General features: G+C 47.3%; 1 protein-coding gene across 9 annotated transcripts in view; it reads right to left on the reverse strand.

Annotated features, from left to right (window-relative positions):
* EPB41 (erythrocyte membrane protein band 4.1) overlaps nucleotides 1-24,348 on the reverse strand; it is an 82,174-nt gene that overhangs the window by 17,070 nt on the left and 40,756 nt on the right. For 3 of the 9 annotated variants that reach the window (XM_029963095.1, XM_029963097.1, XM_018081340.3), the window contains exons 5-16: nucleotides 21,693-21,735; nucleotides 19,550-19,625; nucleotides 18,877-19,095; nucleotides 16,412-16,499; nucleotides 15,758-15,910; nucleotides 14,847-14,944; nucleotides 13,872-14,044; nucleotides 12,174-12,290; nucleotides 10,770-10,898; nucleotides 7,897-8,105; nucleotides 5,084-5,146; nucleotides 2,042-2,221 (exon numbers count right to left, since the gene is read on the reverse strand). In XM_029963095.1, the coding sequence (XP_029818955.1) occupies nucleotides 2,042-2,221; nucleotides 5,084-5,146; nucleotides 7,897-8,105; nucleotides 10,770-10,898; nucleotides 12,174-12,290; nucleotides 13,872-14,044; nucleotides 14,847-14,944; nucleotides 15,758-15,910; nucleotides 16,412-16,499; nucleotides 18,877-19,095; nucleotides 19,550-19,625; nucleotides 21,693-21,735 (1,548 nt within the window). Of the gene's footprint in view, nucleotides 1-224; nucleotides 261-2,041; nucleotides 2,222-5,083; nucleotides 5,147-7,896; nucleotides 8,106-10,769; nucleotides 10,899-12,173; nucleotides 12,291-13,871; nucleotides 14,045-14,846; nucleotides 14,945-15,757; nucleotides 15,911-16,411; nucleotides 16,500-18,876; nucleotides 19,096-19,549; nucleotides 19,626-21,692; nucleotides 21,736-24,348 lie in introns of all 9 variants that reach the window. The other 6 variants (XM_029963094.1, XM_029963096.1, XM_029963101.1 and 3 more) reach the window with 4 other exon arrangements.

The following is a 24,348-nucleotide window of genomic DNA, read 5'->3' on the forward strand; positions in this document are numbered from 1 at the left end:
TTTCGAACCAGCCATGCACCAAAATAAGCAAAAACTGAAAGCTGCAAAAGCTGCAGCAAAGAGCCAAAGACCTCTGGGTGTGAGTTATGAAACTACTTCATGTAGCCAAAAGAAAAAAACGTTATCCAGCAGCTGCTGTCGAGTTTTTGCTCGGTGCCATTGCAATAGCAAGTCTGGTTCAGAAGCACAGATCAGAGCAGCAGCTTTACCTCAAGCCCACCAACCTGTCTCTCAGAAGATAGGACAGTGACTTTCTTGACCTGGACACACAAAGCGTGTTAAGGTTCAGTTGTCTCGTAATAAAACATTCAGGAACAGCAGAAAAGCAGCCCCTGGTAAAAAACCCTTTGGCCACCAGGGCAGGGTGAAGGCACCACTTTGCACGGTGAATTATCACCCTTAAATTACCATTGTGATTTGTCAACCTTAAATTACCATCATGATTTGCCATCCTTCAACACGTGCAGGTGAAGGAAAACACCCTCCCTGGTCAGTGTCTGGTGAAGATGCATTTCTGGAAGTTCCCAGAATGTGTCCACCTCCACCTCAGAGCAAGATCATTCTGGAGAGGGTCAGACTAAGAGGGACCTTCCAGAAATGCAAATCCAGGGACACTAAAGACCCACTGTGGCTTTAGATGGGACAAGCTCACACCATCCAGCACCTCACAATATGGTCACCTTGTCAGAAATTCTCCATAATAACCAAGAATATAATTCTTGAACTGCAGTTGTGGGCCTTGAGAGCCCCTGCTCTGTCCCACCCACACCCCAAAAACCACATGGCACCGTGGGCAGAGCTCTGCTGCCCAAATTCCTGTGGATTTAAACTGAGCAAAGTCTATCCATGTGCTAAACAGGGTAATCCCAAGGACAGTTTGCCCAGAGAAGCTGTGGCTGCCCCATCCCTGGAAGTGTCCAAGGCCAGGTTGGATGGGGCTTGGAGCAACCTGGGCTAGTGGAAGGTGTCCCACAGCAGGGCATGGAATGAGATGGGCTTTAAGGTCCCTTCCAACCCAAACCACTTTGTGATTCTACAGCAACCAACCCCAACTAAGTTCAATTTGGGGATTTCATCTTTCCTAAGCTGTCCTGGGTTTTCTCTACACTTTGAGGAGCTTGCAGTAAACTTGGTGTTAAACCTCTTGTAGGTGTTACAGTGCTCCATCCACTGCAAGACTATTTACTGACTAATAAGTGTTTCCCTTGCACTGCTTTGAAGATTAAATACAAGTTTATCTGCAGGGCTGTGGGCAGGAAGGAGAGAAGCTGGGCTTAAACCAGGAGAGAGTCTCCAACTGCCACCACTGCAGCCAGGATGCAATTTTTCTGTTGTAATAAAAAATTGCATTTACTACTGAGTGAGAGAGTAATCAGAGACTGATTACCACAGGTGCTAACTACAGTTTTACTCACAAGCTCCAAACCTGAGTTAGGCACCACCAATATGACACAGAGGTGTCTCTGAGCCAAGAAGAAACCAGTTGGTGACAGAGCTCTGCTGTTCCAACTGGGTTTCTTTGAAAAATTACCTTTTTTAAGGAAATTAGCAGAGAAACTGGGTGTATGTGGCTACTAAAACACAGGCCCTGTTCCTGGAAGGAGGAAGGTTCCCATCATGTATGAACAGCCCTGCTGAGGAGTCTTCCTGAAGCCTCCACAGCAGATCAGCACCTGGAGTTCCTAATGCAAGTCTAAACCCCAAGAAGAAACTGGAGAATAAAGTGATTTCGGAAAAATTATCCCATCCTAGTGCTTCTGCACTGGGTTGCAATATCATCACTGAAGTAATAATTCTCTTAATTTAAGAGTTTAGGTGGGTTTTGTCCAACATTTTGGGGAGATGGGAAGTGCTCTCTAACATCACAGTGACAGCAACACCAGGAAAAGCAGCCCCCAAAGCAGGTGAGGAATCCCTACGTCCTTCCCTACCGAAACAAAACCCGCATTTTTATGACGCCTCCGACTTCAACTCTCTCAGGGACCATCCCACATGCTAAAAGGCCACCCCTTGGAACACCACCATGCCCAGAGGTACTCACTCCATCTGCTCCCGTGGGGATCTGCCCGTTGACGTTGAGGGTCCGGAAAGGGGAGTGGGTGGACAGACGTTTGTCCCACTCGCTCGGCCGCGGCTCCGGGACGGACTCCATGAAGTTCTTCTTCAGCTCGCTGATGTTGGCATGGTGCTTCTTGATTTCCTCCTGGGGCTTATCTAGATCCTACCAGCAAAAGGGACAGGATGAGTGAAGGGGTGTGGGGAGGAGCTGGGACTGCCTAGGCTGGGCTTAGCAAAGCTGCGCTCAGCGGGGCCGTGGCCGAACCTCCCGAGTGCTGCTCACACTGCAAACACACCAAGGGAGCGTCCTCTCTCCTCTCTCCTCTGGGATTAATCACAGTCTCCTCCAGGAGAATCTCCACCAGGTCACCTGGAATCTCATGGATTTTCCCCATATGAGATATTTTTTTTTAGAGTTGCCAGACTGTGCTTGTTTGGGTTATTTTTTAAATCGGGTAGGTTTGCTTTCTTTTCCCTCTGCAAGCCTGAATATTCCCAGGTATCAATACAATTAATGTTCAATAACATGTTTTCCTTATTTTTTTTTTTTGCTCTCTTCATACCTATTTCTCTTTAATCCTAACAGGAATTGTCTCTGCTCCCAGAATATCTCCATTACCATCATTTCCCCTCCTCCTCATCTCATCCCTCCAGGAGCTACCATAGGAGGTTTTAGACTTCTGAAATGAAGATGAGATGATTTTTTTTTTTTAATCAAACTGAGAATTTCCTTTATGCCGGATCAGTCAAAAAACTCCTGATGATTTTTTTTTTTTCCCATCTGGAAAAAGCCAGATTTCTACTCTGTGATGCCAGTTTACAGCATAAACACACAGACTTCAAGGCAAGTCAACTTGTTAAAAGTAGTTTTTTCTTTGCAAGCAAATCAGAGTTTGTAGAAAACAAAGCTTCTGCATAAAATAGGTGTAAGCCAAACAACAACTTTTCTGGACAGGGCCAAAAAGCAGCAAGAAAGGGAGAAATCAAGGTCAGTAAAAGCATCACTGGGAAATTTAACTATTTTTGTGCTTTCAGTTGTTACTCAGCCCATTAATTTTAGAAGATGGAAGAGCAAACATATCCCTAAAGGAGGGGCCCTCCCAAAAATCTGCAGCTCACCCAGGACACAGCTAAACCCCAAATGCCTCTTTAACAACATTTACTCTTTTTGGCACAGTTCTAGGGGGAAAAAACGCAAGTTTTGGCATCAATTCTGGATGAAAGTATAAGTCAAGTGCCTGCTGGGTAGGGAAAAAAAGCAGAAATAAGTCTGCTGAAGACTCCAGGGTAAATCCCTGCCTGGGTCCAGGAACCCTACAGCTGCTCCTGGCTCAGAGAAGAGAGAAGGACCACCTTGGCTTTTCCAGCACTGTGCAGGAGCAGGGCCTGGGAGGGCTGGAGAGGAGCTAAAGCCACGAGGAGCTAACGTGGAGCCAGGTCTGGAAAGCACCTTGAGGAACCAGCTCACTCAGCGTCACCTCCTTTTCCTCCTGTTTTTCCCTTTCTGTAAGAACCTGGTGTAGGTGGAGAGTTAAAAGGCTTTCAGCAAAATCAACAGGCAGCTTCAGGAGGGTGAGGTCTGCTGGGAAAATATCTGATCTGCCAAATGCATGGGCTAAAAAACACAAAGGGAATGAAGGGGGTGAGCTGCTGGGTGAGCCCTGTTCTAGGGGAGGGCTGGAGCACCTGCAACAGAACCAGGGAGGGAAAGGGCTGGGTGGCAGAGGCAGGTGTTGCAGTAACAGGAAAAAGGGGTTTGGAAGGGAAGACAAAGCTCTGTTTGGGGTTGGGGAGATGGAGCTGTTTTGAGTTGGGTGGAAGAAGGCGACAGGCAGAGTCTTCAGAGCTCCAGCAGCGGCCCGATGTGTTCACACCCTTCACTCGTGGCTCAAAGCTCTACATTGTAGCAGGTTTTTTAAAAAAAAATAAAAATATAAAACCAAACCAAACCAAAACAAAAACCACCCAAAAGCTGCAAAACTTTGAAAATTCCGATTAGGAGAAGGTAGTTGGTTCACTCCACTTTTTTCAAGAGATGGCAACAGGGAAACCCTACGAGCTGCTGGGGCTGCAAGTCTGAGTAGAAACACGTAACACAGAGTATCAGAAGCCACAAAACATCTCCCATAACACAGTGTATTAAAGAATTAAAATATATGATTGGCGTGGTCTGTTCTGAGACCGTGCTTGGGTGAAAGCAAAGGAAAGGGCTCCCAAATTCAAAGGGAAGAGCTGGAACCTGGAGGGATGAGCCACCCATGACCACTGAGCCCCCCATGTCAGATCTGTGGGGAGCTGGCACCGAGCAGGATGGGACCTGGGGGGTGCTGAGGTGCTGCAAGGCAAGGAAGGGCTGAAGGAGGATGGAAACATCCCTGCAGCATCCAAAGGGATCCCTCCTGCCTGAAGCGACATGGACATTGTGGTGGCCTGAACGCCCAGGGGTGACAATTTCATTGAATCCCAGAATGGTTGGGGTTGGGAAGGACCTTAAAACTCATCCAGTTCCACCCCCTGCCAAGGGCAGGGACACCTCCCACTAGCCCAGGTTGCTCCAAGCCCCATCCAACCTGGTCTTGGACACTTCCAGGGATGGGGCAGCCACAGCTTCTCTGGGCAACCTGTTCCAATTTCCCCTGCAGTTTATCCTGAATTTTGTATTTTCATAGACTGGCTTTTCCCCCAGGAAAGTAATTTGTTTCAGGCAATGAAAAACTAGTCCCCACTACAATCTATGCCCCTGTGAGCACCCAGTGGGTCCCAGAGCAGATCTGAGCTCTGCCAATCATGTATTTTGGGTAGGTATGAGAGAATGAAAGTCAGAAGAGGTAGAAGGAAGAATGGCTGCACATCATCATTTTACTGTCACCATGCAAAAGCATAATTAAAAAATCAAATCAAATCAAAAGGTCTCTCATGCAAGAGCATGCAAAATAAAGGCAGCAGCAGAAGAGGAAGAAGTTCAGCGCAGATGCAGAAGGTTTAGGCAAATGCAACTCAAAAAAAGCTTCAAGTTCATACAAACCTCCAACATTAAATTGCTATGCCTGATATAAATGTTTTCACCATCTAGCCTCTTTGATCTCTTCTGTGAAAATGAAAGGAAAGGGGGAAACAAAACAAAACAAACAAACAAAAAAAAAAAAAAGCACAAAAAATTAAAACGTTGGTCTTGCGGGATCGAGAAACTGGCAAATTAAAAAAGTTAACTCAAGGTGGGGAGTGCAGCGCTGAGGCAGCGTGGGGTGGGAATTCCCACCAGGAATGGGGGGTCTGGCTCATGGAGAATGGGAGATGTGATGAGTCCTTTAAAGAGACAGCTCCCGGGGGCCTCAGCTCCGGCCACAAAGAGACAGTTACTGGTTTTCCATGGAAGCCTTGCACAGGTCACCACGTGACACCCCTGAGGGATGCAGGCCCACCCCAGTGTGAGGCTGTACTACCTGGAGTAACCTTTACAAGGTCCCAGTGTGCACAGTAACTATGCCTGAACCACCTTTCCCATCTTGGATGTGTCCCTGTTACTTAATCAATACCAAAAAAAAAAAACCATCCTCTTCATTTTATTTTTTTTTTTGCATTTCCTGCAATGCAAACTGCACAGTTTTCTCTGGTTTCTAAGTAAATTTGTTACAGAGAAGATAAATTTCATAAGTCAAGCCAACTGTGTTTCTTTTGAACATTCAACAAGCATAATTTTAGCAATCAGGCTGTGCCTATGGGACAAAAAAAAACTACTTATTTTCCAATCAAGTATTTGGTAGTCAAAAGAAAACCAACATCCCAACCCAAAGCACAGGAAGAAATTGGAGCACTGTCTTTTTAAACATGTTACAGATGCATGAATGATATGGCAAATTTGGCTGGTGAAAGGGTAAAATGGCTAACCTTCCTCATTCTTATCAGCTCTTCCTCTTTTTCTGCAGGCTGCTGCTGTTGGGCAGTGATAAAAAAAAAAAAAGAGTTGGTTCATTTAACTATGTTGAACCTTAAAAAAAAAGAACAAAACAACTGTGAGCAACCTAAACTGAATTATTAGCACAAACCTGGGGCTGGGCACCATTCGTGGTGGGGACTGTGACCTCAATGTGTGTTTTCCTCACCTACATTTAAGAAATAAATCGGTAAAAACATTTCTTGTTAGTAGATCTGTTTCAAGAAACTGTTCAGTTTCCAAACACGGCTGCATAAAGTTGGTTTTGAGGTGCTGGGGGAACATGCAAAAACCAACATGCAGCCCTGGGTTAATGGCACGGCAGCTCTGTTAGTCAACAGCAGGTGAAATAATTCCTTCAGCTTGAGAATTATTTATATTTGAAACCAGTGCTCTCCAGTGCTCCTGAAGAAGGGCTTCCCACTTGCATTAGCTCGGCCAGGCAATGTTTTCAAATGTCATTTGCAGCTGGATCTCCCAGAGAAATCCCAACAAAGCAACATGCTCCAATTAACACAGACCTTCTCAAAAACAGAAATTATTGGTTATATGCACAGGTATTATGTTGGCAGAGGCAGTAAGAGCAGGCTTAGCTACAAAACCAAGCCTAACATCACTAATTAAGCTCTTTCCTGTCCATAAGTAGAGAGCCAAGATTGTCTTAACACTCTCAAGGAAGTATTTTAGGGAAACTGGGTTGCCAAGTACTCTGAAGGCAAAAGCATCAGTAGGTGTTAAAAGAAGTGATGCAACTGCATTGGAGAAACAGGGTAAATTTGGCACGTTCAAATCCACAATTTCCTCCCACATCTATATTTAAAGGGGGAAAAAAAAAATCCAGTGTTTAAGCACTTAAGAAAAAACCTGCAATAAGTGAGATGGGATGAGTAAAATTTCCTTGTTCTCAGTGTAACACAAGGGAGGAGGAGCAGCCAGGCAGGAACTCTGTGCTCCAGTTCCAACTCCACAGTGCCAGCCTGAGGATCCCTTCAGCACTTTCATTTAAAAATTACCACTCACAGAGGCTGTGGAATTTTTTGAAGCAACTGTCCTTTCCTTTACCTCCATCTCCCAACCTTAATTAAGAGGGATTTCCCCTGGAGATGTCACATAAGACCCACTGTGTGATATGTTATAGGAAATGTGGCTCCAGCAATGTTGAGATCAGCTAAATTTTGGGGTAATGTGAAAATTGTGTCTCAAGGCAAACACTTCTGCTGCACCACTGCAAGGCTTCAGTTCAACAAGATCTGCAGAATATTAAGGACACTGTAATATCAACATTAATTTTGCACATTATCCTGACTTATTAGAACAACACACACATATCAACCCCGGCAAAGGCCTCAGACATTTGTAGAAAGATCAAATAATGCTTAAAAAAATGGCATTTAAACAATAAACCCCCCAAGGTCTCACCAGTGCCATCGTCAACTAAAGTTTTAGTCCAGTTTGCAGCACTGTGTTACCACCAGTGTTACCAGCTCTCCCAGCCAAAGCCTATCAATGTGAAAAACATTCCGGCGCTGGGCTGCAGCCAGATCCATATCACTGATTTCACTGGAATTGCCTCCTGCTGTCGTACCAGGAATCAAGGGGCACAGCCTGGCCATGGGTGAGCCCTAAACTCCAACCCCACGAGCACGTGCAGCTCCTGGCAGCGTTTTTAACCGTCTTAAGGTTGCACTCAGTTTGTTTGCAGCCACCAAAACTTGGAGTGACTCCTCCTCTTCCACAAGGAATGTCAGGGCTGGGATTTCCCTGGCAGCCAGACCCCCACCTGATGCCTGGGAGAGGGATAAACCCCTCATCTCCCAGGAGGGGAAGGTGGACAGAGCTGCTGCTTTGGGGTGGCTTCTGGAGTGACACTCCAGCTCTTCCAAAGAGACTCCGGTCTGACCTACCTTGGATGCATCAGCTGGCTCTGCCTTGGCTTTCTCAGGTGGGAATTCCTCACGTCTCACATCAGCTTTTGCTGTTTCCTTCCCCATTTTAGATGTGGCCACGTCCTTCACGTCAGGCTTAGCTGGGGCTGGCTCTGCAGGGTGGCTCTGAGCGATGGCCGGGGCCGAGGTGGGCCGGGGACTCCGCTCCGGGGTTATCACAGCCACTGCTGAGGAGGGGGGACACACAGGGACAAGGTTCAGAGCAGGTAACGTTCCAAAGCTCTAGGCAAAGTCTTTCCAAATTACAGTGCTGTCATTTAAAAAGAAAGGGAGGAGGAGGAGGTAAAAAAAAGGGAAACGAAATAAAGATGTTGAGCGAAGCAGCTTGTGCATTTAGTACGGGAGAGTTGGGATTATTTTCCTTATGGTTTAAATAAAATCAAATAAAGCCCCACACCAGATGGTTTACAAAAAGCAAGCTTGCACTCTGCAGAGAAGCCACACCAGAAAGGCAAATCTGGAATTTGACATCGTGCCACGGGTTTCTGGGTCCTTCACACACAACTGACACGGACTCCACTCCAGTGCCACCACAAAACAGACACAGAGTGGGGAGTTCTGGGCTTGTGGGCACCTCCTCAACCAGAAACAGATGGTTTCTGGAAGGGAAACACAGGCTTTTCCCCCCCTCCCCAGTCTTGTAGGCAACTCAAATGAAAAAATAATCAACAAGCATCGCTCTAGAAAACTTCACAGCAACTTCCAGGTGGGATTCAAAGCAGGCTGGGCTGTGTGTCCCGTGGGGTATCTCCAAGGCAGCACAGTGGGAAGATACCCAGCACCTCCAGGTCAGTGACAGTGCAGGAATGAACAGCATGCTGCCAAAAAATCACCTTTCCAGAGGATGACAGTCTTAAACACAAGCACTAGCCCCACATAAAATCAACTGCCTATTCCTTTCCTTCAATTCCTGATTTCCCAGACAGTTCCTGATCTCTGAAAGGCCCGACTCCAACGAAATATTCAAGTCAATACTGTGTGACAAAGCCAGCCCCAATTAATTCCCTGTGTGTACCTATAGATACAATAAGCTATTTGGTTCTCCTGATGTTGTTTTTATGGATGTTCCACTAGAAATACACCCAAAATAGTATCTTCGACGTGGTCCCACATTCCCAAAGTCACAGTTTGCAGCAGGATCACACTGTGCAACCCATCCCATCCAACACTGGTGTCCAGCCAAAGACACTAGAAAATTTGCTGTTAAAAAAGAAATTGTGATTTCAAGCAACTCCTCAGTAAGAATTCCTGTTTCACTGAAAAGGTCACTGCATCTCATCTGTCTGTAAATAAAACATGAGAGAATAAAGCATCCACATGACCAAAAAATGTATGAGATGGGGGGGAGGGGGGGGCAAAAAAGAACCTGATTTTCCAGAGACTTCAATTACACCTTCAAGACAAACACCTGGACCCACCCCAAACCCCACACCACCACCACGGGCTCCATCCTCTCCCCGCTCCTCAGCACAGCAGCTCACTTCTGTGACCCAGACACTGTGTCATCCTTTCAGGAGGACAATCAGTGCCATGTCCTGGTGTATTTCTGCCATGGAAGCGGTGACAGCCGCTGGGAAGGTTGTACAGAGGTGGGATGGCAGGGGCAGTCGGGATGAGGAGGATGCTGGGAGAGCAAAGCCGTCATCGCGGTGGTACCTGGCTCCTTCGGGACTGGCTCTAGTTCTCTCACCACCATCATTTTTTCTTCCTCCTCCTCCTCCTCCTCCTCCTCCTCCTCTTCAATTGGGCTTATCTCAATACTGCCAAGATCACGTTTGGCTAAAAAAGTTATGGATGTGTTAAAATGCCACCTCAAAGATGAAGCAGCAAAGGAAATACTGCCACCAGTAAATCCACACAGCCACCTCTCCTGCTCCTCTCCCAGGGCATGAAGACATGCAGGAAAAATGATAACAGACACCAAGCTTTTCCTTTGCCATCCAACAGTGAGTTCTGGGCTGCCCAGAACTGTATTTTAGTTAATTTTCCTGATTAACTACTTCAGGGTATTTTGACACATGATTTAAACACAGTAAAAAAGCACTGCCCCAAAATAAAAGATATAAAATGTAGGTTGGAACTGGATGATCTTTAAGGTCCCTTCCAACACAAACCATTCCATGATTCTATGATCGACCACCATCACCCCACTAACAGTCCCTGCTGGGAACTGGAGAGTCAGGAGGAAGAAAAGTGCAGGAGATGGATAAGAAGGGGCAGCTGCACCAGGAGAGCCCAGGCTGTGCTCAGGTCTGACACCGGCTGATGTCCACTCTGCTGCCACCCATCCCACGGAATATCCTCCAGTGTTTTCCATCCTAACCAAGAAAACATGAAGTTCTCAGTTACCTCCCTCCACAGTTTCAGTCTCCTCTTTCTGCAACAACTAATCAACCCTATTTTAATCATGATTAGCGTGGATCTGACTGCAGCAGCGACGTTGCTCTGACACCCTTTTCCAACTAGGGAAGCAGCACTCCCTAGTGAAGAAATAAAGTGGAATGTAGGTGACCTCCAGCAGTCCTGGATCTCATAACCTGATTTTCAGGCACTGCACATTCCCACAGCTCAGGGGAGCAAACCTTCCAGGAAGGAACAGCAAGGGAGGAGGGTTAAGAGGCCACTGCACACTCACTTCCACACACAGCCAAGCCACGGCACCCGCTCACCTCACCCAGGGCACTCCTGGAAAGCAGCACACGGCAAAGCCAGGGGGGATTTTAGTGGCAACAAACACCACCACAAGCAGTGCAACCTGTGTCCTACAGCACTGCACCACTTCACCCCCACAGTGACAGCACAGCAGCCACCAAACGCCGCTGTGGCTGTACCTGACCGCGGCGGCACCGGCTCCGGGAACTTTGGCTTGGCAACAGGAACCTTAACCACCTCTACCTTCTCCTCCTCCTCTTCCTCCTCTGCAATGGGTTTCATTTCAAAAGTTTCAAGAGTGTGTTTGGCTAGAAAGAGGTTTGCAGGTGTTAACGGGGGTTGGGGACCCGCACGGACACACGACGGTCACCGCAGCAAAGAGCGAGGAGATCCCTCTCAGCAGCTGGGAACAGCAAAGAGGTTTGCAAACCAGGCAGCTCAACAGTCATTTTCCACCATGGAATTGTGCACCAGCCTTTCTAGTGCTGCCATACCCAACAGAGCATTGGATAAGAGGGGAAAAGAACAACAGAAATAAGCTTTGCAGGCTCCTTGCCCAGGCAGGGAGACGTGGGGACACGTGTGGAACTAGGATGGGCTCTGCCTGCAGAGTCTGGAGGGATAGGGGTGCTGGCTGGCAAAATCCAGGCAAAACACATCCAGATAAAAACCTATATAAAAAACTAGCAGCTTTAATTAAATGTATTTGAACGATTCACTCAGTGCCTGAAATTCCTCACCCTGTTTTTACAGCATCGGGCTTTCCCCACCAGGCAATGCTGACTAGGGAAGATCAAGGCATGACCACAGTGGGGGGAAGGCTGACACACTTCATGAAAGCTGGACCTAGATGCTACAAAAATAGTGATGCAGTCAAAAGCACACTGCAAAAAAATTCCAGGTGGAAGGAGGGAAGCAGAGCAGCACCCACAGCATTTGCATACGAATTATTTCCAGCCCTCACACACCACAGGCGGTCGCCATCCAAGTGATGAAGGCTGCAAATATTTGACAACACTGTGCTGTGAAACACTTATTAGTATTCAAATGTGCTGTTGTACCTACACCCCCTCTTAAGGACATTAATATTTATTAATATTTATTAATAGTACCTCTCTCAAGAGAAATATAAGCTCCACAGACTAAATGGGATGGCATTTCTCAGATGCTGAAAAAAGATCCCAGAATAGACTTTAAAAAAAAAAAAAGGTCCCAGAACTCTTAAAAAATGGCAAGAAGATCCCACGATGAAGAATTTCAGAAGCTTCACAAGAAGTTTCAAGATCAAATTTTAAAGTTTGCTAATTCACATACACAAAACTACCCAAATCTAATGAGAGTTCTTAAGTACCATCACATCCTAAACTTTCCCCCCACCTCCCCACAAGAATTACAAGGTGCAAGGTGGAAATTTAAGGAGTCTCCCAGAGCTGGGCTGTGTCTCCTCTCACTGCAGAATTCTTCTTGCAAAGGAATGAAAAAAGAAAGCCGTCAGATTTGGTGAAACTTGGAATTGTCAGGAACAAGCACGGAGAGGACAGGAAAGGCACTGCAGAGAGTTGTAGCCACCACCACAGCTATACCTGGCTTCTCTCGGATCTGATCCGCAGGTTTTGGTTCAGGAACCTCAACCACCACCACCTCCTTCTGCTTCTCTTCCTCTAGGGTCCTGAACTCAACTCTCTGAGTCGCACGTTTAGCTGAGGAAACGGGGCACACGTTAAGGACCCGCACAGGTGGCACTGCAACCGCCACAGGGGTCCCACATCCCCGGCCTGCTCCTCTCCACGCTCTCACATCCAGCTGTGGGACTGCAGTTGGGATTTCTCTACCCATCTGGGGTCATAATGGCAGGGCCAAGTGGCATCCAACAGCCCTGGTCTCCTTGCCCCCCCCCCGTGCGTCGTGCCTGAGGAATCTCGCACGCCCGGATTGCTGGCAAGCTGGAATTTGGTTTTGCTGCTGAACAGAGCTCAGACCAAGCAGCCTTTCCCCTCTGGATTCGAGGTACAAAGCCCAGGCTTGGAGTGTCACTGAGCACAGGAGCAGGGACAGCCTGGCTGCTGCTGGTCATGGGGCGCTGGGACAACCCTGGTGCCTCCCGGGCTGCAGCACAACCTCGGGGCTCAAAGCAATGCAGTCCCTGCTCCATCAGGGATGCTCCCCCCTTTCCCTGGATCCTCTCAGAGCACAGGGATGCTCCTCTTTCCCTGAATCTTCATGGTGCACAGGGATGCTCCCTCTCCCTGGATGCTCATAGTTCACAAGGATGCTCCACTTTCCCTAGACTCTCTCAGTGCACAGAGATGCTCCCCCTTTCCTAAATTCTCTTGCTGCACAGGGATGTTCCTCTTTCCCTGGATCCTCTCAGAGCACAGGGATGCTCCCCTTTCCCTGGATCCTCATGGTGCAAAGAGATGTTTCCCTTTCCCTGTTACTCGTGGTGCAAAGTGATGCTCCCCTTTCTCAGAATCTTAGTATCCAGTGATCCAGATCCAGTGGAGTAAACTTAAGCACTCTCCTCTCCATGTCTCACCTCCTCTAGCCTGGAGCTACCCATCTCCTTTAAAAACCTGAGATAAGCCCACCTGACTGACATCCCAACCTAAGCATCACTTTAAGGAACACCGGAAAAGTTTCAGTTGTGGCAAAAAATCTCCCCCTCAAGGAGAACTAAGGAATTTAAGAAGTTATGTTAAACAAAACAAATAGCTTAATTCCTGATTTTCTAAAGGAAAATGCTTTGACACTGAATTAGGAAATATCTCTACAGCCATGAGCCTTCAGCACCCACCTACACCCTTTTTGTCAGTGAGTTCTGCTGCGACTACTCTCAGTTTGCATTTTTGTTTTGGGCCTGGCTGAGTTGGAGCTCATTTTCCCACAGCAGCCCTCTCAGTGCTGTGATTTTAAGATAAAGATACTACCTGGGAGAGGTAACAGACAAATAAGTCCTGAACAATGTCGGAGAGCGGAATGATCACAGGGGAAATTCCTGTCGTGACTGTGGTGAAGGGACAAAGGGTGGATTTTGTGCAAATTACCTGTGTTGTGATGACGTTATTTTGATCTTTGCAGGGGGAATTTTTGTGTCAGTTGGTTGATGGTTTTTTTTTTGATGTGAGCAAAGGTCGTGTGACGAGGGCGGGTTCGAACGATAACCCCTGAACACACAATAACCCTTGAACACAAAACTCATGGAGGCGAGGGGGTTTTTTGTACAGCAGGGGATTGAGCTGTTATTTCAGCATCCTGAGCAGGGGGAGGAGGTGTGCACTCACCTCCATCCAGGCTCCTGGAGGCTCGTTTGCTGGCCGTGCGCTCGAACTGGGGCGCGGGCCGGTCGATCAGGGCGCTCGCCTGCCGCGTCTGCGCCTGCGTCCGCCCGCTGTAGCGGAACTTGGAGCCCAGCGCCAGGAACCTGCTCTTCGGGATGGCCTCGGTGGAAGTCAGCCTGAAAAACACAGCCACGATTTAAAAACCGCGAGCGAGCGGCAAACCCGGCAAATCTCGGCGCGGTCGAGGAGAGTAAAGGAATAAATCCGAAAATCCGCGTCATCGACCTCAAACGACTTCGTGATGTTGGGCTGATTTTCCCCCCACATGAAGGATTCTCGTTCTTTTTGCATATCATCTTGGAAGAAATACGTATGGTTTCTGTGGGCTGTGCTGCACTGGAGTTTCCCAACAAATTGGGAAATCCCAACTTGGCGTTTCCCAACAAATCTCCTCAGTTTCTAACACCAAACGCTTTGAAATGAGTGCTCCTTCATGGCTGTGGCATTTCCATCGGGAAAGCTCCCCGGATCCAGAGAGCTCAGTGTGCTTCAGAGCAGAAACACCTTCTGAAGAATCCAAGAGATCACTTTGAGTTGGGCTGAGCTCAAATCCCACCAAACCTGAGCTGTTCTGGTTTAAGTGCCACTCACCGGACTTTATTTTCTAAGGAGTTTCATTTTCTATGGATGTATTGGGAAGGGAGAGTGTAGGGGAGGAGGTAAAGAGAAATTAAATAGAAATTAAAGAAGTCTCTTGCCAATAAGCCTCACATCTACATCAGTGAAAGTTCTCTGTCTTATGTACCTTATGAAGCAGAACCTGCTTAAAAATTTACTGCAAAACAAACACTTAGTGTCCCTGCAACCATTTCACTCCAGTTGTTCCAAACCCTAAGGAACACTGAAGGAACTAAGGAACACTGCTCACTTTCAGCAGTTACACTAAAGCATTAGTTACTCAAAGTTCAGGAAACCCACCTGAAGAAGGTGTGATGTTCGACACAGACCTTCCACAGCTTCTTCGCTGCCCGGTAGCTTGGAAGCTTGAACCCAATTGTACTTTCATACTGTTCTTGCTGTGGGAAATATAACTTATTTAGGTATAGCAAGGAATACACGAGGCAGGAGCTCAGTCCCCAGCCCATTGCTCTGTCCTGCTGCGGCACAAACTGCTGAACTCACTCCAGGATGAGCAGGAGGAGCTCAGATCAAAAATAGGGCTTGGCCACAAGCCTGGGCATCTCTCAGGATGCACTGGGATTTACAGAGGAACATGCTGTGGATTTTGCAGCCAGTCAGCTTTATTTACACCCCCATCATACTGCCCAGCTGCAGGATAGGGTCAAACATTGACCTCCCTGCAAGGCTGGGTCAAAGCAGTGGAAGCAGGAGGAGGAGGAAGAGAAGGGAAGAGGCAGATCCCCATTGTAGCCTCTCTCCCTGATGTGGCCAGGCTGCTCCAGGGATCTCCCCACTGATGAAGCAGCACCAGTGCATCCATCCCCTGCCTCCTGCCCTTAGGTGAAAAGCTAATTCGAATTTTTTATTACTTTCTTTTAATAAAAGCAAGACAAAGAGCCTTTGTTTTGCCTTGTGTCCAAAACAAAAAGGATTTAGTCCTCTCCCAGTTTCAGCTGACAACTTCCCACCCGTTTCCCTGGATGCTGGGAATACCCTGCAGTGCCAGGAGGTGGTGCTGGATGACACGCTGTTAAACCCTCACCAGCCAGGCTGTAGCTCCGGCTCAACCCCAAGCCGGGATCAGACACCCCGACAGGAAATGCTCATCCAGGGAAAAGGTTGTTCCCTCCCCGCTCCCTTTCAGTGACACACACACACGGTGACAGTCACAAGGCAGTGAAAGGTGACACTCAGGAGCCAGGACACACCTCCCCCGGCCGAATCTTTATGAAGAAGCTGCTGCGTTTGTAGGAAATCTTCAGGACTTTGGGCCACGGGAAGCGGTTGATTCTCAGTTTGTCTTTGTAAACAAGAAGGCCACTGGAACAGACTCCCAGAGTGATGTCCACTCCTTCCAAGTCCTGGGAAACCAGGATTTAAGCAGCGTCAGGGTTACAAGTTTCAGGTCAACATCTGCCTTCCAAATCACCCCTTTGGTCTTCACCCAAATTCATCTCCCCACACCCCCCAGACTCCAGCTCCCAGCTCCAGGGCCAGGTCAGCTTTTCCTTCACATTTCTCCTCACAACCTCCTCTTTCCTGCACTGCTGGTTGCCCAAAGGGCTTATCCAGAGTCCTTCCTGCATCTCCCCACGTGGCAGGTCAGAGCCATAAATTAAGAGTTCCTCAGAGCAAGGACTCGTCTACACCAGGAGCTTTGGAAAGCTTCCTGGGATATATAAATAATAAGCAACCAAGAAGAATCACTTCTCCTGAAGGAATGCTTGAGTCATTCCTGCTCTGTGTCTGTATTTCCATACTTCCTCTACCTTTCAAAAGGAGCTTCCTGAAACAGGTAAACTTGTTCCTGCAAGGGAAGGATAACCAAATGACAAAACCCACAGGCAGGTGCTGGTTCTCACCTTGGCTTGGTGAAGGTCGACTCCATACATAGACAGCTTTTTTGCATTCTCAAGAAATTCCAGGTCTGCTTGGGCTGGAGTCATGGACCTGGGGAAAGAGAGAAAGGGCTTGGTATTCCTCAAACTGTTGCTTTTAAGAGAGGACAAATCAGACTTCATGAAACTCATTAGATTTTGTTTTGCTTTCAGTACAACCAGATTTGTGCTCGGGTGATGAATTATTAAATCGCTCCGAATGCCCACATTTGTGCTCTCAGACATTCCCAGAACACAGATGCACTTTATTCCTGTGGAGCTGCACGGGCACTAGAGAAGAAAGCAAGGAACAGCAGCGAGGGGGCAAAACTTGATTCAGCAGAAGAAACCCCAACTGAGCCGCAGGCAAAGGGTGACAGGTCCTGTCCCCCCAGATCTGCTGCCTCCAGACCTCCCCAAACCCAGCTATTGTTCTCCAAGCCAAACACATGGACAGCTGAGACCACTCAGCAGAGATTCCAACCGGGGGACCAGATGAATGAAGGGTTTTCTGGGAACAGATGGTGCCCTGTCTGCTGGAGGGGCACAACTTAACAGAGACATCCTGATAATGGAGGCCATTATCAACGGTATTGAAGTGCCCTTGTTAATAAGTTTCTGGTGTGTGAGGTACATTAACAGCTCTGTTGGGAGAGAATTCAGCTGCATACATTTCATTTTCTTCCCTCCTTTGATGTCTTCCTCACTGAGCCCTCCCATACATCTTGTGTGTGATGTAAATAGAGGTTGTGGTGGTGGGAGACAGGGTAGACAAAGACAACTGTAAGGACAATCCTGTAAGAAAGACCCAGGAGCTGTCACTATGTCAACATGTGCAAATACAGTAGCAAGAGCTGGAGAGTGGTTTAGCAGAGATTTCCCTGGAAGTGTTCAAAAAGCATGTGGGTGTGGCACCTGGGAAGTGGTTTAGTTGCAGGCTTGGCTGTGCTGGGGGAATGGTTGGACTCGATGGTCTTCGAGGTCTTTTGCAGCCTTAATGATTCCATGACTCTGATTCCCACTGAAAACCCTCTGACAGTTTAATGTTCACAGAACACAGACCAGAAATTAAACTGGGACGTTTTGCTTCCTCCTGCACACGCAGACAGATGAAATATAACTACATCTTATACCTTGAAGTCTCCTTCTAATGAAGCCATGAATAATTCATCACCCTGATCCGACACTTCCAGCACAGCAACGGCCTTTGACTCCCAGTCATGAAGCTTGTCAGTGGCCTGGTACTTATTTTCCCTCATTTCCTCTCCTCTCAGTGCAAATGGAGGGGAATCAATTTAAAGTATTGATTTGGAGGGTTGAGTGAGGTGTTAATTGTAGCTCTGGCCACAGCCAGGAGCCCATGTCCACCCTTCCCACTGCACTCCAGTTATTAGTTCCCCTCTGCCTCTGAGAAGGTCTTGTCTTTGCTCTGTTCTCGTCAGGGCATCAACCAGCAGCTTTTCACAGGGCAAGGGGCTGCTGGTTGAAAGTACCACCAAGTGGTGTTAAGGATTTGGGGGGTTTTCCCCTCTAAAATCCCAATGTACCCCTGTGAGGACACAGAAGCTGCTGCCCCTCCCCACAGCTCCTGCAGCCAAACCCTCGAGAGCATCCAGGAAAACGAGCTCAAAAATAAGATGAATAACAGGTTTGGTTACTGTCAGTGTGGTATCAGGGGGACTCCCAGTTGTTCAACCCTCCCTGAACACTGCACACCTGCCCAGGTCATGGGGAACACTTTAACTGCAGGTTTGTAACTCCTGGATCACCTGGAATCCTTCCACGTTAGGAAGTGAAACGTGGCAGCAGAAAACCCTAAACATGCTGTAGTGTACTGTGTACACACAGAGAGGCAGGAGCCAACTACAACCCAAAATTACACGAATCCCAAACGAAGGGCAAGGTTAAAACAAGTAAATTTTGCATTTTTGCATGAACCAAACCCCTATTCTGTTGAAAAAAAAAGCACTTGTTTATAAATCATTTCAAGACTTTGTATCTGCTTTCTTCCATGCCTGAAAAAAAAGAATTCCAGCCTCTAGAAAGATTTTTTTCAAAAGTATTAGAAATTTTTTTTAAAAGCTGATGTTCATAGAATCATCACAGAGTCACAGAATGGTTTGGATATGAAGAGAACTCAAAGATCAACCAGTTCCAACCCCCTGCCATGGGCAGGGACACCTTCCACTATCCCAGGTTGATCCAATCTGGCCTTGGACACTTCCAGGGATGGAGCAGCCACAGGTTCCTCTGTAGCTCAGCACCTGCAACGTTCTCAGGAGCTGCCAGTTCACACCTTACTGCTAAAGCTTCTGTTGCCAACATAAAATTGGTGCAGCAGGAAACCAAAAACACACCACAAAGGTGAGGGAAACACCCAAAAGCCCCATTATTGCCCCTTATTTCAGGCTGCTGTGCACAAACAAACCCCCGCAGCCACCACACCTTACCTGTATGTTTTATGAAGCTCCACAACCTTCTCTTCGAGCTCTTTTGTCTGGTTTGGGGCCAGTTTGAACTCAGTGATGTAATCTGGGCCGTGCAGCTCGGGATCATAGTCCCCCAGCTCCGACTGGACCGTGTAGGAGCCCAGCAGGGCCAGGGTTGCAAAGGAGCAGGGCAGCCGCCCCGTGAGGATGTCCTGTCTGAGCTGAAGACACAGGTAATACCTGGGGGCAAAAGGGAAAATATTAATCACAGAGAAATTTATTAACTTGAGGATCAGACTCTTTTTTTTATGCCCCTGATGAACGAGCAGGGCGCTCGTTCCCAAGTTCTACCTGTGTTTTTACTCATTCCCAAGGTAAACAGTGTGAAGGTCTGGGGGATTTAAGGTCACCTCCACTCTGCAAAGGGACCAGAAAATCTTGGGTTTAGATAAAAACGTACTTTCCTCTACAAACACACCCATGCCAGGGTTGTACATGACATTGCTTTACCCAAGTGGACTCCAGTGGAGAGCAGGAGCATCCACACACCCACTGAGAACAAACCAAACCCCCTCCAAATGGGGAAGACATTTGATCTCCTCCCTGAAGGAGTTAAATATTAAACATTTCTATTCCATATTCACTGCTCTGCTCAGCGAGCTCCTGGCTGGCAGCAGATTCCCAGGGAACTCACCTGGTTATATCCTCTGTCAGCTGGGCAGGATCTGGAGGATAAAACTTGACATTGAAGGTAAAATCCCAGGGGCCTCCTGCAATGACAAAGGAGAGGTTGAGAAAAGCCAACACACCAGGACAGCTTTGTGACAGTCAGTTGTTATTAAAAAAGCTGGGAATATCCAACCTGATCTTCAACATTCACCCAGCAGATGTAACACTGATTTTATACTGCTCACTCTCACAGCTGGATGCAGCTTAACATCTGTATAAGGTATGGTTTTATTTATAGGGGGTAGGATACAAGCAGGAGAAAAAGAAGTAGGACAGGGAAATACACATAAATAAACCACTACTCGTGGCAAATATTAAATTCACTGCTAAGAAGCTCAAAGACTCCCATGTTCTTTCATTGCTTGAAAAGGGATTCATGAAGAGAGGGCAGGGGTGGGCTGTAAGTTAACGAATTAGGATTGGTTTATCACTCAAGCCAATTTTCAAATTTCAGGAGGGGATGTGCTAAGTCACTTCTCAGCCTAATGCACTGGGGTCAGGTGGTCAGACACAGGTTAAACTCAGCCCAACACAAGCATCAATCTTAGGATGAAGCCAGCAAGCACCAGGGTAGGAAGAGCTTTACAAGTCCAGACCTAAATGTTTAATACTTAATGTCTAAAATAGCACTTAATGGTTAAAATAATGTTTGCTGCAAACCTCGTGCAGCACCATTACAGGCATTAAGTGGAGTGAGAATCCACATAATCACACTAGAACTGGCATTATAAGTGGTCTGGCCAGCCTAGGTGCCACAGCTGAAGGGGTTACTCTCTCTTTTCCTTGAAAATAATCACATTTCCCAGCAGAAAACAGTCCTGACCGGGTGATTTTTCATAGTTACATCTCCCCCCTGCTGTGGCCCTTTAACACCAGGTCAAAATAAGATTTCTTTCAGAAAGAGAAGATCTGCCCCTGCACTTCACCCAGAGGTTTATCCCCATCTCACACAGGGAAGAGGGGGGACGGAGCATCCCTGGATTTACTTCTTATGCAACACCATAACTGGGATTAAACCCAAGGCATGTTGTTTTCATCACACACAGTTCAAACCAAGCGATTCCAGGAGGTCATTTTAGGGAGCAGAGGTTACCTAAAGCAACACACATCAGGGTACACATATTCCTACCCGCATTCAACCTATTTTCAAGCAAAATCTAATAATCTGCCATTTAACCCATCTCAGGGGATCAGATCCCATAAGAGGTTGCTGCTCATCACATTTACTAGATGAATTTTATGGATGGAGCAGCTCCTGCCCTTCAAACACATTTTGCTATTGATCCCAAGAGGAGCTGGTAAGACCAGGAGCTTTCCCTGCTCCACAGCCCTGTGGTATTTCCCCCCTAACCTGGATTTAGTGACACACTTTGCCCTTTGCCTCCCACCAAAAGCATCCATGAAACAGTATTTTACTCTCATAAAACAGCACTATACTTCCCAAACCCAGCATTTTACTTCCAAAACACCAGTGCTTTATATCCAAAAATCCAGTAGTTCACTTCCCAAACCCAGTATTTTACTTCCAAAGCAGCCAGACTTGCCCCCAAGAGAAAACAAAAGCCTCCAAGATGTTTATCTAATTTTAACACTGCCCTCGTCTTGAAGTAATTCAGTGGTAGCAGACCTTAAAATGCCACTCTGGAGAGCATCTGGGGATACCACTTGAGCCATTTATCATTCCAGTACCCCTATTTGGAGCCCAAAACAGCCTCAGAGTCCATCAAACCCTGCTCCAGCACACAGTTCTGCTCAGGCTCTTCCAAGTCTCCTTCAGTTCAGTGGTTCCCACTGACACCCATTTTCCCATCCTCCAGCAAGGAGCCATCTCCCATTCCAGCCCTGCAGAGCCAGTGTTGCTTTGCTCCAGGCAAACACGCCCCAAGCCGTGTTTTGCCAAGGAAATGACATTTTTCCCTAAATCCAGAGCATCCCTAAGTCCTTAAGAAGGAGAGAAAGGACGTAGAGACTGCCTGAACTTGTGCTGATCCCTGCCAGCCACCCTCACTTGACCTCTCCCCATCCCTGGGCCCCCTCCAAGGCCATGTTATTTAGGGAAGAAGGGAGAAACCACTCCCCCCTCCAGATGATAAATTCAATCTACTTACCATGAACCTGCTTTTTTATTTCTTTGGCAGGATCCAGCCACGTCTGTAAGAGGATAAAAACATTCACAGTTTAACAGACATTCCAGAAACGCCACAGAAAGCTGCAAATTGCTAAAAATATGGCGAAAAAAGACAATATTTGACACTCAGGCAGCCATGGAAACTGCAGAGACAGTGCATTTTTCACTACTTTTACTCCAGGCTGTGGTCTCGGGGGTGTATTTCCAATCATTCATCTACCAGGTACTCACAGGGGAGGCAGGAGGAACAGGAGGGGGGGAAAAAAAGGCAGGATATCGGGGCTGCAGGTACAGCCAGGTCACAGCCACATCCAGCTACCAGGGGCACTTCTACAACACCTTTTTTTTCCTCCACAACCCTTAAATATAGGCAAATAGGATGTTTACATTCATTTTAAGCACCCTGTCTCCTCACTTAGCCTACTCAGATCAAAGATCACCAAGACTTTCTATTATTAGCTCTGGGTTTTAACGACCTAATCACTGAAAATATGAGTGAAAACACCCAATTACCACAGAAGGCTGGAATCTTTCACAGGAGTGTGACATAAACTTCATTTCTTTTAACTATGACTCAAGTTTCTTCTAATTATCTCCGCTACAAATTTAGAAATGTATCCCTTTTTCCTCTCCCCTCTGTAATTTGGGGGTTTGTGGGATGATGGTGCAACATAAGCCACAAAAAACAAACTCCTGCTTTTTCCATGGTCTGAGCCTTTCCCTTTGGAGAGGTCAGGGTCTGCCCCACTGCGGGGGGATGGCACAGGGTTAATGACCCTCCTGGAGAGGCCACATTTAACCACCTTCTTCATTTTCACCAGCCCTGAGAAGGATTTAGAGGTCCAGGTCTCCCGAGGTGAAGGAATTAACTCATTGAATCCCCCAAGCTAATCTCTCCCGACCAGAAGGACACGTAACTTCGTGGCAGGGAGACAGCCATGCTTACATTTAATCTCCTCTTTTTATGGGCCTGTCCCTCTAACCTATAAAATGGGGGTAAAAAAATCCATTTTGGGGAAGGCAGATGGGCCACTTGCTGCCCCTTTTAGGGCCACAGCTTTAATTAAGCTGAGCATCTCCATGGCCCGGGCTGGTGCCACGGCTGCTCGTTCCTGGGTTGGGCAGCCCAGGGTGCAGTCATGCATCCCACCCCGCCTGAGCCAGCAGACAATGATGGGAACAGCAATTAACACCACTTTTATCCCATTGGGTCATGAATCAGAGGGAAACAATCCTCCCTTTCAGAGCAATGAGCTCCTTGCTGCTCCAGCCGCTGTCACAACCTCCTAATCCCGCTGTCACCCTCGGCCACGCCCAGGGGGGTAAATATCCCTCCCCAGAAGGTTTATTCCCTATATATCAAGGTGGAAAATGCCACATGCAAGCCTTCCCTGGCCAGGAATACACACATGTAGCTCTGCCTGCCCCACACAGCTGCAGGTGAGGTGCAGGAGCTCACCCCTGGATTCCTGTTAACATCATTTCTTCCTGTGAATCAGTAACTCCGTGTGGGGTCTTGTTTGAAGTTAGGGCAGGAGAGAGATGGAGCTTCAGACTTCAAAGTTCAATGAAACACAACCAGAAAGATTCCCAAAAAACCCTCCAAAAATGGTGTTTTTCCCCATCAGAACAAACCATACCAGGCTGCTCCACACTGGAGCTGAACAACACGTGGACAGAGGCTTCACACCTTCCTCAACTCTTGGCTCTGGGACACAGATGTGACAAAACAATCTGTTTTCAGCCCCTACAGTTAAAAAGCTCCACAACCTCTCAGCCCTTGTTAGCTGGAGGAAGGAGGTGCTTCTGCTTCTGGAAGAGTCGATGCTGAAAGCCTGGACAGGTGAAGAGCAAGCCCAGGGCTCTGGAATAATTAAGGTTGGAAAAGCCCTTTAAGATCAAGCCCAACCATTAACCCAGTACTGCCAGGTCCACCACTAACCCACATCCCTAAGCACACCTACATGCTTTTTGAACACTTTCAAGGACTCTTTTTGCTCTTAATTGGATATAAAAGTACACCTACCCTTCCCTCTGCAAGAACAAACTCCCAGGGTAAAAAGTATCCAGGCTTTATACACAGAAACAGATTTCACAGACAGGAAGATAGCAAGACATCAGAGACAGTAAAACAAACCAGAGTGGGAGCTCTGCCTGCCTCAAACAGTGACAGGGTGTTGTTATTTTGCCTGTGGATTAAACATCATAAAGTATTTAATGGCAAATGTCTGTCAGCCCCACAACCTGCCAAGGGTGAATGGTGCAGGTGCAGCAGTGGAATATTCAGAATATGGACCAACAGAACTGGGCTAAAGGACACAGAACTGGGCCCTTCATTTCAATTTAGCTTTTGGCTTTGTGAAACAAACCTTGAGTAATTGTTGAGTCAAAGGGTAACCAAGGGGTTTAAAAGATAAGACACCGCCCGAGTCAAACCAAACAAAGGCCTTAAACTGAAACCATGAGTAGGAGTTTTGGTATGGAGTCACTGGTGTTCTGCAGGGCAAAGCCTCAACTCCAAACTGCTCTGGGAGGCTCTAACCAAACCTTCCCAATGCTGACACCAGTGCCAGGGCAGCCTGACTTCTTCAGCTGGAGTTCTACAACTTAATGGCAGTGAACAACTTAATTTGCAG

Source organism: Manacus vitellinus, unplaced genomic scaffold, assembly GCF_001715985.3.
Source record: "Manacus vitellinus isolate BGI_N305 unplaced genomic scaffold, ASM171598v3 scaffold_52_pilon, whole genome shotgun sequence".
Classification (NCBI taxonomy): Eukaryota; Metazoa; Chordata; class Aves; order Passeriformes; family Pipridae; genus Manacus; species Manacus vitellinus.